Below are 18708 nucleotides of genomic sequence, written 5' to 3' on the forward strand. Positions count from 1 at the left end.
ACACCCATCTGTGAAGGAACCAGGGCCTGGAGGGTGGAGGCGGGCCCCAGGACCGGAACTAGCCCATCATAAACAGAACAAGCGAACGCCTACCGTGCCAGGACTTAAAAGATCATATCTCTATTGCCCTCTGCTCAGGCATGTGACCTACCGGCCACTCCCAACATTATAGGCATGGGCTGGTTCTTGTGAATTTCCATTTCCCCAATCTGCCCAGGCCATCCATCTCATGGAAGACTCCAAGTAAATCAATGCTGGCCGATTGAAGGGGCACATGAACAAGGCTTCCCTAAAGACTTTTGCTTTTCTTCTGGGCCCAAGACTGTGCAGATCATAAAGCAGGGACACTGCTTTTCTTAGTGGCTCTACCAAGGCCCTTCCCTCCTTTGCACAGACCGGGCCCAGGCCCTGAGACTGCAAAAGAAACCTACAGACAAAGGGGAAACTCAGCTAGGGAGAAGTGTGGATGACTTGGCCCCAGGGATTCTAGCATAAGGGACAGGGAGGAACAAGGGCAAAGGTGACCCACCAGTGAAGGATTCCAGGCAGTAGGCAATGGGATAGCTAACTGAGGCCAGGGGGCTTCCCCAGGGGTCCTTTTGTTGTTGACCAGTCACTAAGTTGTGTCTGACTCTTGGCAACCCCCATGAACACATCAGGATTACCAGTCTTTCATCATCTCCAGGGGTTTGCCCAAATTCACATCCATTCAGTCAATGATGCCATCCAACCATCTCATCCTCTGTCGCCCCATCTCCTCCTGCCCTTAATCTTTCCCAGCATCAGGGTCTTTTCCAATGAGTCGGCTCTTCGAATCAGGTGACCAAAGTACTGGAGCTTCAGCTTCAGCATCAGTCCTTCCAATGAATATTCAGGACTGATTTCCTTCAGGATCTACTGGTTTGACCTCTTTGCAGTCCAAGGGACTCTCAAGAGTCTTCTGCAGCACCACAGTTCGAAAGCATCATTTCTTTGGCACTCAGCTTTCTTTATGTTCCAACTCTCACATGCATACATGACTACTGGAAAAACCATAGCTTCGACTATGGACCTTTGTCAGCAAAGTGATGTCTATGCTTTTTAACACATCTAGGTTTGTCATAGCTTTTCCTCTAAAGAGCAAGCATCTTTTAATTTCGTGGCTGCAGTCACTGTTCGCAGTGATTCTGGAACCCAAAATCACTTGGTCCTTTAAACAAGTTATTCCTAGGCAACTACCCATTTGCAGACGTGAGGGCGCAATGCCCTCGGCCACCACCAGGGGCAGCACGGAGCACGACCTGCTCCACATTGGTGCAGCTATTCCAGGTGCCCCTGGGTGGAGCTGCAGGCTCAGCTGGGCGGGGCGCGTGCAGGGGCGCGTGCTCACCCTGAGTCTGCTGCTGCTGCTGCTGCTGCTGCTGCTGCTAAGTCGCTTCAGTCACGTCCGACTCAGTGCGACCCCACGGACTGTAGCCTACCAGGCTCCTCCATCCATGTGGTAGTATTTCCCTGGTAAGGGCATCAGGGTCGCTATAGGAAAGGCACTGGCCATCTGCCCTGGGGGACTACCATCCCAGGGCCCACAGGGCATCAGGAGTCAGCCGGAGAACAAACAGCCTGGGCAGGGGCCCTGAAAGTGGGACTTACTTTCAAGGTAGGAGGTACCTTTCAAGGACAAAACAGGCTGGGAGGCAGCCATGTGCTCGTCCCAGGTGAGAGCTTGTCCCAGGTGAGAGCTTGTCCCAGGTGAGAGCTTGTGATGGCCCCAGGGCCATGGGTTGCACACATTTTTAAGATAAATGGCTCCGCCCTGTTGCTGCAGGCTCTCAGCAAAAAGCCTTCCACAGGTATCTCTTCTGTCACCCTAGGAGGTCACACTACCACTCCAAGAGACTGCATAACTTCCCCAAGGTCACAGCCTGGAGTCCAGGACTTTCCCTCCTGGCTGCCCACTCAAGAGAAAAGCTGGACACGGTGTGGAGTGGGTCAGGGTGAGACTGGAGGTCCAGGGAAAGACTGAACAAGAACCTGCCCCCTTCCACTTCCTGTAGGGAACCCAGTCTGGGGCCCTGGGGACAAACAGTGGGGGGGGCAATCCTGCAGCTGGTGGGGAGACTCCAGCCCCTGGGCCAGAAAGTCCCTCAGAGAAATCCTAGCTCAGCGTTTCCATTTTTTCTCAATCTGCTGACACTTCTTCTAATGAAACCTTCTACTCGGTTTGGAGCTGCTGAGCAGAGGGGTCCAGCAGCCTGGCTCTCCCTACTTCCCACCTTCAGGAACCACCCCCCCAAAAAGTGTCCAAACACCACAGGCTCAGGCCAACACCCATTTTCCAGATGAGGAGCCCAAGGCTCAGTGAAGGACCACGCCTTGTTCTCAGACTCCAGGGACAGAAAGAGCCCCGTTCCGGGGGTCTTTGGGCTTCCAGGTGTCTCAGACAGTAAAGAATCTGCCTGCAATTGAAACCTGGGTTCAATCCCTGGGCCAGAAAGAACCCCTGGGGAAGGGAACGGCTACCCATTCCAGTATTCTTGCCTGGAGGATCCCATGGACAGAGAAGCCTGGCGGGCTACAGTCCATAGGGTCACAAAGAGACAGATACAACTGAAGCAAAATTAATACACACACACACAGGGGTCCTGCTTGAACGGTTCACTGCAGCAGTTGGAAACCAGCACCAGGTCCCGGGCAGACATGGGGCAGGGGGAGATCCCGATCACCTCCTGTGGACCCGCTCACTGCTGTGATGCCAGGTATACTTCTGAGCTCAGCAGCAGACCCCCGCCAGTGGCCCTATAAGGCCCCTCGGCCATCAGGCCAATGCAGATGCCGGACAGGGGTGCCTCCTGCGATCTGGGGGTGCCCGCATACATGGCCCTCAGCTCCCATCTGCCGCCGGTCTCTGTTGTTTAATCGCTACGTCTAGTCTGACTCTTTCTGCAACCCTATCCCACCAGGCTCCTCTGTCCAGGGGATTTCCCAAGCAAGAATACTGCAGTGGTTTGCCAATTCCTTCTCCAAGAAATCTTCTCCACCCAGGGATTGAACCTGTGTCTCCTGCACTGGCAGGCGGGTTCTTCACCACGGAGCCACCAGGGAAGCCTCCCTGTCCAGCTATGCAAAGGAGTAAAGTGGGATGAGCCTGGAGTGAACTACCAAGGTTGCTGGTGACTGGGTGAAGAACAGGAAGGGACCAGGCCCTCAGGGCATCTGAGCCCGGGGCAGATGCCAGCTCCCTGACCCAGAGCAGAGGTCAACTCGGAAAGCCACCATCCACCACCACCCCCTCTCACCTCCCAACACCCTGATGGCCCAAGGACCTGAACTCCAGTCCCAAAATCCATGCAAATATCTACTCCGTAACATACCTGGGTTTGTTTTTATATAAAAATAACATTTTCCCCCTAAATTTTTGCTCTAGGAAAACATGTCACGCTCACTGTGTCTTTATACACTATGCCCCTGGCCCTGGTCCTAGTGGGTCTAGAGCCATGGTCACAGGGCTGTGGAGCAGACCGAGAGGGGCCCCAAGAGAACAAACAGGGCCTCCAGCCTGAGGCAGGGCGAGGTGGGGCAGGTGAGGAAGCCTGTCTGGGTGGCTTGGTGGCTGCTGGGGCCCCGGGCGCTGCGGTCATCACTGGTGGAGGTAGGCTTCCAGCCACACATTGCCAGACTTCTTCAGGGACCTGGGTGGTGGGGGTAGGAAAGATATGAGGGACTCAACTGCAAGATATTAACCTCGTCCCCCCCACGATGATGAGTGTGAGCGGAGATGGGCAGGCAGCTGGGGTGGGGCCGCAGGGGAGGACTGGGAGAGGCGGCTACACTCTCATTAACTGCAGTGGAACCTAGACCTTGGGTGGGAGGGGAAAGGGCCTAGGCCACGTCCAGCCAGGAACCAGGGTGGGTCTGTCCCTCCTCTCCTGGCTCTCTCTGTCGCTTCCTCCTGCTGAGCCCTGTGACCCAGAGATTTGTAAGGCATGGAATGTGCCCACCACCAGCCTGATTCAGGTTGGGGGGAACCAGAAGCATCAATAACTTGCTAGAAAAACCCTGTGCCAGGTGTTTGAAAGGGGCCAGGCCAAGTGGCAGGGGCTTCGAGAATCGGGCTGGGATGGGTGATGAAGGAGGAATTCAAACACCAGTAGAGAAGGAAGGGCCTCCAAGGAAAGGGAACAGCCTGTGCTAAGGCACGCAGGTGGAAGAGCTCTGGCTGAGACTCTGGCCTCTGTTCCCCTGTCAAGGCTACCACCAGGGCTGAGCCCGGTCACCCCTGAACAGCTGCAGGAACACCACTCTGCTCTTCCTGCCCCATCAGTACGTTCCCGCAGTCAGAGCATCCTTCCAAAATCCAAGCCCTGTGTACCCCTCCTCCCCTCAGTGGCTCTCCCACCATCTAGCATACTCCTGCCTCAGGGCCTTTGCACGGTTATTCCCCGGCCCCAGACATGCTGCCCCCAGATGTCTCTTCGGCCAGCCCTCTCCCTTCCTCCTTGTCTCTGCTAACACGTTGCCTTCTTACCACCCACCCTGCCACCCAACTAAAAATTGCATCTCTGCCTGGTACCCCCCATTTCCTCTCCTGTACCCACCCAAAGGTTTTGTGGTTTTGCTTTGTTTTTTGTTGAAGCACTTCTCCCTTTCTCGCATTTTGTCATTTACTTATTTTCTGTAATTAACTGCTTGTTTTCCGTTTCCCCCTGCTTGGATGTCAGCTCCAGGAAGGCAGGGATGTTGGGAAGTTCTGCTCACTGATGAGGACTGGGCCTGGGCCTGTGTGTGAGTGGACATTGGGAAGGACGGCGGTGGGGTCACAGCCAAGGGCAGAGAGGCTGATGGGAAAGGCCCTGAATGCCAACTCCCAGAGAGGAACCTGCAAGAACTCAAGAGAGCCAGATGGGTGCTCAGGGAGTGGCTGACAGGCCCCAGGGGTGGGCGGGGGCCCCGGGGAGCCACCATGAGTGGAGGGCCCTTACCTGACGATGTCCACCAGGGCAGTGAGGAAGGGCTTCACCTCGTAGCTGAGGCCGTGCTTGGCGCACAGGGCCTTGACCAGCGGGGCCACCTTGCGATAGTTGTGCCTCGGCATCGTGGGGAAGAGACTGGAGAAAACAATGCCTTGGTACCCCCGGACCCGTGCACCACCTCTCCCAGGCCCTCCGGGAAGTCCAGGACAGGTGTCTTGGCCTCCCCCGGAGTAGATGGGACATGGGGACTCAGGCCTCACTCCCACCCCCATGGCGCCCCCCACCCCGCCCCAGGGTCTGCGCTCACTGATGCTCGATCTGGAAGTTGAGGTGTCCACTGAACCAGTCGATGAAGAGTGAGGGCTCCACGTTGCAGGTGGCTGCCAGCTGCCAGGAGCAGGCGGGGCACGGGTGAAGGGGCTGGCACAGAGCGCCAACCCGACGGCAGCCCCATCAGCCCCCCATTCCTCCCAGCTGGGGACCCCACCCCTACCCCCAGGATGGGTCCCACCCCGGCTGCCCACCTGAGAGCTGGCCCAGTCCCGGTGCTTCTCATGGCCAATCTCCCTGGGGATATGGTTCATCTGTGTGATCCACACGAACCAGTGGCTCTCCAGGACCCTGTGAGAGGAGGTTCAAGGCACTGCTGCACATCCTGCTGACCACTCAGGCTTCCCCATCTGTACTGTGGGCCTCAGCTTCCCCATCTGTACTATGGGATTGCAACTCCTCCCCACTGGTGTTTCAAGCAGTCAAGTGGTGTGGAGGCCATGCCAGGCTGAGCCCCGAGCAGCCCTACTCAAGCGGGTGGACACCCCAGATAGCTTCCCTGAGACCCGCCACCCCCTGGATGCTGCCACTCAACAGCCCAGGGAGACAGTACTGCTGTCCCCATTCTGCAGATGGAAACACTGAGGGCTGAGGTCAGGGTGCTCTGCTGCTTGTCATGCCAAACCTGGCCATACCTGACAGCCACAAAGAGGAGCAGCGCCCCAGGAATGCCATAGAAGGGGACGTAGGACAAGAGGAAGCGGGCGTAGAAGCTGGCGGCCCAGAGCAAGTCCTGTAAAGGAGGGAGGAGGAGGGGGAGGCCGCAAGGCAGCCGGGAGGGGGAGCTGGGGTCATCCCCATCCTTTCGGCTCGATGTACCTCGGACGGGCACATCACCACCCCTTCTCTGGGCCTGGGTTTCTCGGCCAGGTAAGGGGACAAGTCCTCACCCTGCCAGCCTCACAGGGCTGACCATGGATGATGTACCAAGGATGTGGGATGAAGGAAGCCTTGCCCAGAAGACAAATACCCGGCAGAGGGGGCCCAGAGGGTCCCCACCCTCATCTCTCACTGTGAGAGACGCACACCACACCCTGTGCACATGCTGACCTGGTAACCACACACGCACACACTCACTCCCCCTGCTCTCGAGCACACGTGTTCCACATCACTACACGCACACCTGTTTGCAGTGGTGTCCCCGACACCCCACCTTCCTCCACCACAGCTGTATGCCCGGGGGAGCTGGCAGGGCCCCCGCTCACCGTCCACTGCATGCACACCAGCATGTAGGCCAGATTTTCCACTTCGAAGTTCACCAGCGTGAGCAGCGGCGGGCCGACTGCAAGGAGGGGCATGAGGGGGGCTCAGGAGCAGGGTGGGGGTGCAGAGTAGGCCAGCCAGAGGGAGGGGGAGGGGGCTCTGTTCCTCCGGGGGGCTGGAGGCTGGTCCCACCCAGCTGGGATGAGCCTGCGTCACCCACAAGGCCTGGTCCTCACTCAGGCCCTCGGTATCTGAGCCTTTCCAGGCTGGTCCTTGCCTCACCGCCTCCCCCATGCCCTTTCTGCAGGTTGGCACCAGCCTGATATATCCCCACCTGCCCTAGGGCTCGGGATGCCCTGACCGAGGGCAGGAAGGAACTCTGAAAGCTGCAGCCAGGGCTGTGACCGCCTCTGACCAGAAGGCACCCCAGTGGAGGGAAGGGCTAGGGCAGAGGAAGGCCGCATGGGCTGCAGGCTGGGGCAACCAGAGACGTGCAGTGGACAAGGCAGGCCCTGGCGCGGCCCCCACCCCATCTGTGCTCCCACCCCCAGGAGGACAAGGGAACACTCACTCAGGAAAAAGTACAGGTGCTGGTGGTTGTAGGGCAAGTATCTGCGCTTCTTCTTGCCGTACTGTGGGGATACAGGCAGCCTGTTGGGGAGGGTGGCTCTCCAGGCCCTCCTTGGCCCTGGCAGGGCCAGGGGGCTGGCTGGGCCAAGAGGCCAAGGTAACTCTGGATTCTAGCCACTGGGAGGTGGGGAGGGGGCACTCTGGGGACAGGGGCTCTGCCTAGAACTAGATAGAGTAGGGGGTGGGGCCCCGCGGGGCTGGGGGGATCTGGGGCCACCAGGTTTCCGCTGCAGGCCCGGCCTGAGTGTGTCCCCCCACGCACCTCGACGGACGACTCCCCCAAAAGGAAGACAGGCGCCACAGTCACGTCCGGGTCCTTGTGGAAGATGTTGGGCTTCGCGTGGTGCTGGAAGTGGCGGAAGTTCCACCAGTGCGCAGAGAAGCCCTGCGGGGGAGTGGGCTCTCAGGGGTGGGGCCGGGTCACGCCCAACTCCCCACGCGGCCACGCCCACCTCCCCATGCAGCCCCGCCCCCACTCGCCCCGGTGGCCTGCCATCCGCTCCCATCCTCACCTTCAGCTGCCCCATCACAAACTGCTGGGCCAAGTGGTTCCATCGGGAATTCCTGAAGATGGACGTGTGGCCCAGGTCGTGCTGCAGACACCAGCTCTGGGCCTGGGGAGACACAGGGTCCAGGGCTGTGGCCGGGAGCTGCAGGGGGTCCAGCCCGGAGCCCTGGCCAGCCAGCCCTCCCAGCTCACAGGGCACCCCCACAGCTGGCGTCCCACTCTAGACCCTAGTGGGCCAGCCTCTTTTTTTTTTTTAATTTAGTTTTTATTTTCTGGCTGCCCGGCATGGCATATGGAATCTTAGGTCCTCTACCAGGGATTGAACCTGCACCCCCCCTGTGCTGGAAGTGCCAAGTCTTAACCACTGGAGTGCCGGGGAGGTCCCCAGATTCCTCTTTTAAGAGACAAGGACAGCTGAGCTTGGGAGGTCCAGGGGCTGCAAGACTGTCATGGAGCTGCAGGCAGCAGCCTTCCAGCTCTGGACCCTGGGCTCCCTGCGGGGTACTAAGTAAAGAGCTTCCTTAGTTCATTTAAAATGAAGCTGGACTTATAGGGCCTCTGGCTGGTCATTCTTTGTTTGCAGACAAAGAAAGAAACAAATGTTTTATTTGCTGCAGTGTTTCTTGTTTGCTGGTCAATGTGTGCTTTCAGCAGACATTTCCCAAGTGCCTGCGTGTGCCAGGCCACGGCTGTTGTCAGCCTAGGTGTCTGCAAGACAGCACTGGGTCACCTGGGAGATGGCCAGGATGAGGGCGGCCAGGGTGCTGGGCAGCCAGCCGGGGCCGAGCAGGTAGATCATGAGCCAGGCGAGCACCTCCATGGCCAGGATGTGGCCCAGCAGGAGACCAAAGAAGGCGGGCTTGGCTTCAAACAGCTTCATGTCCTCGACCGCTTGGCGCAGGGCTCGGAAGTCCTCGATCAGCTGGGTCTGCCGGGGCGGAACAGTCGATCAGCCGAGGAAGCAAGGGAGACCCCCCATTCCCACCCTCCATCCCCCCAAACCCTCCTCTTCCCGGGCAGCCCTCCACAGCCACTCCTCCTAGGGTCCAAGGGGTGTGGCCAAAGGGGATGGAGTGCCCAGCCTGGGGTTCCCCCATCCCCACAAAAGGTGTGGGGAGCCTGAGAAGCAGGGAAAACCCTTAGAGCTCAGTTCATCTAAATCCTCATCATAGATGGGGATGCAGGGCCCAGAGCAAGGAAGGGGGTCTGCCTGGAGTCTCCCAGGAAATGCTGGTGCAGGCGTCCCTACAGCTCTGCCAGCAACTGTCCGCTCGGGAGGGCTGGCAATCCATGAAGCTGTTACCAGCAATGCCCCCATTCTTCCAGCCCCACACGAGGGGCTTAGCCTCCACTGGGGCCCTGCTCACATTCTGGGGTCCATCCTGGCTGGGCTCCTCTGGGGCCAGCTCTCCAATCAGGAGAGGCTGCAGGAACTTGCGCACAAAACTGAGGTCCTGGTGGAAGGCGTGGAAGGCATCCTGAAGGAGAGCAGGGAGTCAGGTAGACAGACAGACAGACAGCTGGGGCAACACCCAGAGGCAGCAGGCAGAAGCAAAGCACAAGGGCTGCTGATGGAAGGGCAGAATAGGCAGGCAGCTAGTAGTCCATTAGTCACAACTGAACGACGGTCAGCCTTGCCCATGAGTCCTCCCTGGTCCTGCCCAGGCCCTGGGTGCCCTGCTTGTGTATCTCTCGCCTGCTGGGCTCCAGCTGCTTCACTCTGCCATGGGGCCTTTCCCCAAACTTGGTTGGGTGTTTTAAAATCTGGATTTACAGAAAGTTTTCCCTGGGACACTCTGCTTCCGTTCATGAAAGGGTTTGACTTTTCCAAAAAAGATCGCGGGAAAGCTTTCTCGAAATCACAAGCTTTTCTATTGGGTCACAAATGTCAGATCTACCAGCTTTTACAAACATAAGCAGTGAGTAATGTGGGAGTGAGGAAACTGGCAATTGATGACCACTGGGCCACCAGGAGAAAAAAAAATCCACCGAAGACCACACAGCCTGAAGATGCTCGAACAGTTAAACTTATCTAATTTGAAAAGCAGGAGGGCAAAATAAGTTTTTTTAAAAAAAATACATAAGTTTAATAAATAATCTAACATTCCTGTTATTCTCTGTAATGGTGGCGGAGGTGGGGACAGGATGCAAAGCAGAAGGGGTTAGAGCAAGAGAAAGACCTCAAGCAAGATAAAGGGCCAAGGGATAAAGATAAAGAGGAGAGGGACTGGTCAGGAAGTGACCCCCACTGCTAATGCTTGGCAGCGCTGAACTGTGAGTAAACTTGAACGTCACACCTGGGGCTCAGACTTCCTGATCTAGCCCTCATGTCCTTGGCTCATTGTCGTTCACAAACGGGTTTTTATCCCTGGACTTGCAGAGGCTCTCTGAGTGAGCCAGCCCCAGCTGACCAGCAGCCTGGACGGTAGAAGCAGTGTCTGGGGCCAGTTGGGATGGGGATGTCCCCAGGAAGGTGACTGCTGGCTGCTATTGTCCTCTCGCTAATGAGCCTAGCAGCACCTGGTGGGTGTTCCAACAGCCAGGCAGGCCCCTTGCAGTTACTGCACAGCACCCTCCACACCATCCTATGCCGGGCTCAGAAGAACCTCAGGCCCCTTCAGCCCCCACCTAGAGGCTGCACCTGCAGGACTCACCTGAGGGTGAATCCTTGTTAGCTGTTCTCCCCTCCTGGCCCAGAGCAGCCTGAGGACCTGGGGGCTCCGAGGGTGTAGCTTCTGGAATAACCTAGGTCCTTGGAAAGGCTGGCTTGGGGCCCCTCCTTGGAGTCACGTAGGGGACGGGGCTGTATTGGTATAGATCTGTCTCCAGGGAAGAGCTCTGATGGGGGGGCAGCACCCCTGGGAGACAGGGGGTCAAGGGGAGACTTGGCCCCCCAGGAAGCTGCCATGGCCCTGGTTACCTGGGGACCAGTGTTGGCCGGGGAGCTAAGAGGAAGGTTGCTCCTGTGCTTGGCTGACCCCACTCACCGTGACCCCGAACGAGTCTGTTCTCCTGCCTGGAACTAGGCAAATCCAGGGGGCAAATCCAAGGGATGAGACTCCAGACCTTTCTGGATCTAGACCCAAGAGCATTAACTTTTTTTTTTCTTTTTAATTATAGTCAAACATACATAAAATTGACCATTTTCACCATTTCGAAGTGTACAGTTCAGTGGCATTTAATGTATTCACTTGTTGGGCAACCATCCCCGCCATCCATCTCCAAAACTTCTTCACCTACCTCGGCTGGAAGTCTGTCCCCATGAAACACTACCTCCCAATTTCTACCTCTCCCAGCCCTCAGAGCTCAGTTGATAAAGAATCCGCCGGCAGTGCAGGAGACCCCAGATCGATTCCTGGGTCAGGAAGACCTGCTGGAGAAGGGATAAGCTACCCACTCCAGTTTTCTTGGGCTTCTCTTGTGGCTCAGCTGGTAAAGAATCCACCTGCAATGTGGGAGACCTGGGTTTGATCCCTGGGTTGGGAAGATCCCCTGGAGAAAGGAAAGGCTACCCACTCCAGAATCCTGGCCTGGAGAATTTCCACGGACTGTACACTCCATGGGGTTGCAAAGAATCAGACACAACTGAGTGACTCACTTCACAGCCTCCAAAAACCATAGGTACTGCTCTCTCTGTGAATTCCCTGGTGGTTCAGTGGTTAGGCCTTTATGCTTCCACTGCACAGGGCACAGGTTCAATCCCTGGTCAGGAAACTAAAGTCCTACAAGTCATGCAGCTCGGCCAGAGGGAAAAAAAAAAGAAAGAATTGACACTTAGAAGAGAAATCACATAGTCTGTGTCACTGACTTGTCACTTAGCATAATGTCTTCAAGGTTCATCCATGTGTAGCATGTCAGAACTTCCTTCTGTTTTAAGCCTGAATGAGCGTTGACTCTGATTCTCATTTCCTCTGAAACCCCCGTGGTGGTGCACGGAGCCCACATACAAACAGGCACGCAGCACGCTCACAAAGGGTGTAACAACCGAGGCTCACAGGTGTCACAGAAATTCAGTGCCACGAGTGTGTGTCTCTACACAAGCAGACACCACCACCAACCCACGAAGGCTCAAAGCCACGCTCGGAAACAACATGCACGGGCAGTCACTCGGACACCCAGAGAGACACAGCCTGGTACACACACACACACAGCAGACGTGTGTCCTGTGGCTACAGCCTCAGGATGTCCACCCTCCCAGCCCTGCTCTCTCCTGACCTCTGAGTCTGTTCTGGGGCCACCCTAGCACCCAGCAGACCCCAGATGCTCCGGGGCCACGCTCTTGAGCTGAGCCGCTGGGGCAGCAGGTCACCTCCCCGACTCCTTTCCCCTCGCTCGGTGTACCCAAGCCTGGCTTGGAGATGCCCCAAGGGAGAGGCCACAGCCAGGCCCACCCAGGAGACCTCCAGCCAAGTGTGTCCCTTACAGTGAGTAGGGAAGGGGTGAGCCCCCTCAGGTCCAGGTGGGAATATCCCGGAGCTCACAGACAAGTCTCCACCTGATGGGTGGGAAGGCAGCGCTGCGGTAGGTCCTGGGAAAGCAGCTCAGGTTCCTGGGGCTGGGTTGAGCACTCCAGAGCCTACACTTCTTGCAGTCTGAGTATCAACACAGTAGGTCCCTGGCTTCAGACCCAAACCTCAGCAAACAGTTTTTTGTTTTTTGTTTTTCCTGCACTATTGGCTGGGGCCGTGTGACCCAGTCCTCTTTGGCCTCTGTTTAAACATTCAGGACTCTCAATGGGCAAAAGACTCAGAGAGGTTGAGCCACTTACCCAAGGTCACACAGCTCCATCTGATGAAGGCTGGGCCAGAACTTGGTCTGCCTGTAAAATGGTGCTTGTGGCCACTCCCCGGTCAGAGGGGAGGCGGTGGGTCTTCTAGGTGGGGGCAGGGGGTCCTCATCACGAGGCTGGTCACCATCCTGAGTAACCAAGGATCTGGCTGCTCAGAGGCCAGGGTGTGGGGGTCAGGAAGGTGGTCCTGGCATTTCTGGGGCTGCACTGACCAAATCTCAGGGCACTGCAGGAGGTCCCAGCCTTACACTGCGCCTCCCCACCCCCCGCCCCCAGTGCATCTGGAAACATCTTCTCAGAGGCACGGGTGCAAACCCTGTGACTTTCCCCCAAGGAGGTGGCAACTGAGGCCTCTCACTAGTTCTTGGAACAGACTTGGGTGAAACTTCTAGAATTAAAATGGTGTCTCTAAACATAGACTGCAGGTGGCAGGGACAGGCCCTGTTCACAGCGGTGGCCTCGGAGCCCTGCACAGAGCAGGCGCAGGATGGCAGGTGTGAATGTGTGGACAAGAGCCGACCCCCACAGCCCACCAGACGGGGGTCTGAACCATTTGCCGGGGAGGGAACAGAAGCTCCGAGTGGTGGGCCCACCCGCCCGAGTCTGCAGTGGCAGAGTGGGGATTCAAATCCAGGGATCTCCTGTGAGGTCCACGTCCTCCCAGGGCACAGCTCCCACCCAGCCCTGCCTCAGTCCCTGGAAGCCTCAGAGTGGCCCCCTGCCCAGGCCCCCAGCCCCCACTTGAACTCCAGGGAGCATCTGGTTAAGGGCAGGCATGGGGAGACTTAGGAGGCAGCCTGCAGAGGGTAGGAGCCAAGTCATTTATGAGCCACGCCAAGCCATGGAACCACAGACAAGATCACACCCCTTCTCCAGCCTGTACTTTGTTGTCAGTAAATCAGGAATCACTCGTGCCCATCTCGTGGGGCTGCCGGAGGACTGAGTCAGTGCAGGTAGAGCACTGGGAAGGGGCCCGGCGTCCAGTCCCCGTGGCCTCAGCTGCCTTTCACCTAGGTCCACCCAGAGATCCAGGCCCGCAGGCGGGAGGCAGGAAGGCGGAGGTGCACCCTGCTGGTCACGTTCTGGGCAGCCTGAGGCGAGGAAGCAGGACACCTTCCACCCCAAAGATAAGGTGGAGGCGGGGAGCATTTCTGATTACTTCTTCAAAGAATCTGGAATGTTCCAGATCAGGAAAGGGGTGGAGCAGCTGGGGGCTCAGGTGGCCTGGGTCTGCTCCTCTTAACCTCGGCTCAGGAGGCTCCAGTGGCTTGTGAGGATGGGGGAGGACACACTCAGGAATTCGTCTCTCTCTCCCTCCCTCCCTTTCGAGTGGGAAGATTCGAAAGGAGAGCCAGATCTCACTCCCAGTGGCCAGATGCTCCTTCCAGTCAATGGGGAGGCACTATCAGTATCTCCATTTTATAGATGAGGAAACTGAGGCCAAAGGGCACACAACTCTGGACATGAGTATCCAACTCCTGCCCAAGCAGCAGAGTCTTGCTCAATGGCAGATGCCCCCAGGAAGTTGCCCCTATCCCCCCCGGCACCCCTGGTGTCCCTGGTGATGAGTGTGGTGGCCTGGGAGGGGGCGGTCTCCTCCACCCAGCACCCTTGGCCTCACAGGTGCCACTGACCCAGCTGTGACATGAAGTGGACCCCTGGGTCCTCTCTCCACCACTGAGTTCTAGTTCTCTCCTGCTGCTGTTTCCTGAGAAACCCATGGCTGCCGCTTGGGCATCCTTAGAGGAAATGTAGACAGGCTCCCAGGTGCTTAGGCTGCTAGCATCCCCACATTCCTGCCCAGCACCGCACAATCCTGACACCTCCCCAAGGCACTGTGACCCCCCATCCCCTCACCGCCCAGCTCCACCAGGGGCCTGCGTGGGTGGGGACACTGCAGAAAATGTCTACAGAGCCCAGAGAGGGCGAGCTTCACAGGCAGTGGCCATTAGGCAGCTTTCAAGGCAGCCAGCGTGGTAGTGGAAGCAGAGCGTGGGCGCCAGGACCAGGTCATCTGAGTCCCCGGCCAGCCCCTCTCTCCGGCCCCACTCTCACTCCAGAGCCTCAGATCCGCTCAGACCTGCCCCTACTCAACTCCCAGAAACAAACCCCAACTTCCAAGCCCAAGGACAAAGGTCCTGCCCTTTGAGGGTTCCAAGAAGGTCCCTTTAAATCACCCATATTCAGCCTCAGTCTCCTCATCTGCAAAATGGGCTAACACTGGGATCACCTCTGAAGTTTGTTGTCTGAATACCACCCGGAGTTAGATCCTAATGGTTCCCATTGGTGCCCCTGAGCCCAGCATCACCTGCCCTCTCCCCTGGACACACCTGCACCTCAGGGCCCAGGTGAATGGCCACCTCTTCCAAGTGGTTTCCCCTGGCAGGGCTGGCGGGGAGGTCCCTATCATCTGTTAACGCCTCCCTTTTCTCCTGGGAGGCTCTGCCTTCCCCTTCCTCACTAGGGATCCTTTAAAAACGTATCGATATGTCAGATTCCCCTGTCTTCTCTGTTCTGCCCTGCATTCTCCCCTTAGAATAAAACCAAAGTCCTGATTCCCCTGCTACCACCGGTCCTCATTGCTGGCCCTTCTCACTGCTTGGCTCCGGCAACACCGATGGTCTTGCTATTCCCTGAACGCACAGAGTATGGCCCCACCTCTGAGCCTTCGCCCTAGCTGGTCCCTCCGCCAAGGAACACCCTCCTAGCAGATTTTCTTTCTGCTGCCTCATGCAGCATGAGGGATGAGAGTTCCCCAACTAGGGATCAGACCCATGCCCCCTGCAGTGGAAGCGTGCAGCCTTAACCACTGGACTGTCAGGGAAGTCCCTCCCCACAGATTTTCTGTTCATAGCTGTATCTTCAGAGGTTAGGTCAAGGTTTCGCATATGGGATATGCTTGCTGGTATCTGCTGTTGAATCTAGTAAGTCAATAATTGAAGAATGAATGAATGAATGAAATAAACAGCTAAGTGGCAGTGGAGCAGGTGGTTAAGAGCATGGGCTGTGAATTCAAATCCAAGACCCATCACTTAATTTCAAGTCATTTTGCCCCTCTGAGTCTGTTTTCTCATCTATAAAATGGAAATAATAACAGTACCTGTCCCATAGAGGTATCATGAGGATTCAAAGAGGGACTGTCTATAAATCAAGCGCTGAATTCGGAGCCTGGCACATAGTAGGTGCTCAGCACACAGCTCTGGTCAACTTATGACCAGCAGTGGCTGGGCCTTGCCCCTCCCCGGCTGGCTCCTGTAGTCTCAGACCGCCTATGACTCTTAGACAAACCTGGCTCAGGGCCCAGAGCACTCTCCCCAGGGTACCCAGTTTTGTATCCCAGGATGGCCACAAGCTGACTTCACGGCGCAGGAACTCTGGGAATTTCCTGGCAGGAAGGCTTCTGTGGCCTGAACAGGAGAACAGCTGATGGGCGGCAGGGGCTGGTAAGAGGTGGCTGCGGGAACACAGCCCCTGTGACATGGCTACCCCACCCCCACCAGTGCTCCTGGGCAGGGGCTGGGGTGCCTGGGGGTCTGGGCTGGACCACACCAGGCCCTGGGTGGTCTGAGCCCTGCTCTGCCCTGTGGGCTCACCACAGACAAAAACTGGGGTCCCCCACCCCCAATCTCCTCATAACCCCTTTGGCCTGAACAGACCAGGTATTGGTGGCAACTTAAGCCCAGTGTCTGGGGCCTCGGGAAAGCTAAGAGATGGCCTAACATCACGCCCTGTTACAGACATGAATGAACCAAGGAGGGGGCTAGGTCATGGCTGTCTACTGCACCCTACAGTCTGCAGGGCACACTCACACTTATCAGCCGGCAACACACACTGACTGGGAACAACTGCGTGGCAGCTGTGGGGCCGCAGAGTGGCAAAGGCACAGTTCCGCCCTCAGCTGGCTCACTGTCTGTCCCTGCTGTCCCCACTTTACAGATGAGGAAACGGAGGCTCACAGGAGTGACATGCCTGGCTCAAGGTCACTCAGAGCCTCCAATGGCAGAGCCAGTACATGGCCCCAGGGAACAGACAGCATGTTTTTTAATGGAAATGGGAAAACGGGCCCTGTTGGTGAGGAATCAGTGAGACAGCGGTCACGTGGGGTCTCAGGGTGTAGAGCTAAATGGATGATGGAGTTCCCACACAGGGAGGGTCCCCAGCATAGGCCTGGGCACCAAGCAGGAAAAAGTGATTCACAAACATTCTTCATCATCTTCCTCTCACCAGCCTCCATCCTGTCCGCCAGGTCAGAGATTGATAAAAGGCCAGAGCGGCCACCTCCAGGATACTGGAGGGGTGCCCAGCGCTCAGCCCAGGGGAGCGGGGAGGAGCTGCGGCTCCTTACTAACCCACCCCCCAACCCCGCCCCAACGCCCTGGCAGCAATGCACGTGTGTGTAACCACGCACACAAACACAGGCCTCATTCACACATGTATAGGCCTGGAGACGGTCACATACTCACCAGCCCTCACTCCCTGGCCACCGCGTGGCCCCCTGGCACTGTGCACAAGGGTTTGACTATCACCTTCTAGAGTTTCAGGAGATGTCTGATCCCTAATCTCTCAGCTTCCGGGGAAAGTCAGGAAGAGAGACTTTTTCCTTAAAAGAGTCCCGGGAAGATCGCCCAACCCACAAGAGAAGGCAGTGGGCAGAGAGAAGGTGGTTCTGGCAGCAGGACCACTGACCCTGCTCAGACAGGACACAATCTCTTTTGCTATTTAAAGCCCCGCCAGTTAGAGATTCTCCTGGAATCTTGGAGAACTTCTTGGTGCCCAGAGTGACCAACCTAGAATTTGGGATGGTCAAGGACAGAGCGTCACGGCCCCAAGTCCTATTGTTTGGCTGGGGGTGGGTGGGGGGGGCGGTCTGTGGAAAAAGGAGCTGGTGAGGAGTCTCACCCTTATGGCTCCTCTGCCAAATGGTCCCACTGGACAGGCCACATTCCTCCTTGACCAAAATGTCTTGACATAGCTGCGGAGGGGAAGCTGGGGTCCACAGGAGCCCGTCTGTTCCTGGGGTGACTGTGCTTTCCGAAGAGGCCCACCCAGCCTGACTGGCAAAATTCTCCCACACGCAGCTGCTAGCCCAGGAGAGGTGAGTCACTGCCCCTCAGAGCCATTCACAGCAGTTCCTGGGAAAGCCACAGACCTCTAGGCCCTGCCCAGGCTCTGCTGCCCTGCCTCCAGCCTCTGAGGGCACATCCTTGCCAGCCCCTAGGGAACCCGCCCTACCTCTGGCATCCAGCAAGCACCCAGCATGAAGACTCCTCTCTGGGGGGACCCAGAACCAGAGGAGGAACACTAGAGCACCAGGGAGCGCCCTCACCTAGGGCCAGCGCTCTCTGCCCGGACACACCCACCTCTGAGACCCCCCTTCCTCCCACAGACATCTGCTGCAGCTCAGCCCCAGGACTGCTTTCTCCAGGCTGTGGTCTTCTCACCCCACATCAGGCCCCCGTCAGTCCCTCCCAACTCTGGGTCCCCCGTCATGGAGGTCAAAGGTCAGCGCGAGTAGGAAGGATGCTAAGCACCCACCCGGCTCCCACCCCGCGCCGCTCCCACCCGCGGTGGAGCAGGGAATGGTGCCCAGCGACCAGGCCCCAGCCGAGCACCGGGGCTCCACCCGGCCGGCGGTGGGCGGCCTTACCGTGGCGTCCTCGGCGCCGTGGTGGCCGATGAGGCGGCTGCCCCCCGGGTGTCGCTGTGCCCAGCGGCTGATGTCGTAGACGCGACGCTCAATCACCAGCCACTTGTCGCCTGGCAGGTTGTGCCGGCGGACCTGCTCCCAGCGGAGGGTGGGCAGCGGCGCCCCCCGCTGCGCAGGTTCCCGGTCTGGCTCCCCGACGCCGCCCATGGCTGCTCGCAAAAGTCCTCGCGAACCCGGGACCTCGCCGAGCAGAGACCCCGAGGGGAGCGAGGCAGCGATCGGAGACTGCCTCCGCCGCCACCCGCTGCTCCGCGGCCCCGCCCTGCCGCTGCGGCCTCCGTACGAGCGTGCGCCGGCCCGGCTGTCCGCGGGCAACTTTTCCCTGCCTTATAACCGCGCTGACAGCGCTCGCCTCACCCCCGCCCCGCGCCCCGGCCCCCGCCGCCGCCGCCCCAATCCCCGCGCAGCGGCTCGGCCCCCATTGGTTGCGCCGCTCGCCGGCGGGGCCGGCGGGGAGGGCGGCGTCGAGGCGGGCGCGCCCCGCCCGCGGGGCTCCGCGGCCACCACACCCCGGCCTGTGCGGGGCACCGGCGCGACCCCGCGCGTGCGGGGCGGGGCAGGGAGGGCGGGGCCGCAGGAAGGTGAAGCCGGC

The 18708-nt window shown here is 58.2% G+C and overlaps 1 protein-coding gene across 1 annotated transcript; it reads right to left on the reverse strand.

Annotated features, from left to right (window-relative positions):
* Positions 1 to 275: 275 nt before the first annotated feature.
* FADS3 (fatty acid desaturase 3) lies at positions 276 to 18412 on the reverse strand. Its single transcript, XM_052661653.1, has 12 exons — positions 18057 to 18412; positions 8988 to 9098; positions 8351 to 8548; positions 7625 to 7726; positions 7375 to 7497; positions 7054 to 7114; positions 6485 to 6561; positions 5915 to 6012; positions 5474 to 5570; positions 5257 to 5336; positions 4959 to 5084; positions 276 to 3668 (listed from the first exon to the last, which is right to left on the reverse strand). The coding sequence occupies exons 1-12, from the start codon at positions 18261 to 18263 to the stop codon at positions 3617 to 3619; spliced, it is 1332 nt and encodes a 443-aa protein (XP_052517613.1). The 5' UTR covers positions 18264 to 18412; the 3' UTR covers positions 276 to 3616.
* Positions 18413 to 18708: the final 296 nt, after the last annotated feature.

Source organism: Budorcas taxicolor, chromosome 25, assembly GCF_023091745.1.
Source record: "Budorcas taxicolor isolate Tak-1 chromosome 25, Takin1.1, whole genome shotgun sequence".
Taxonomy (NCBI): domain Eukaryota; kingdom Metazoa; phylum Chordata; class Mammalia; order Artiodactyla; family Bovidae; genus Budorcas; species Budorcas taxicolor.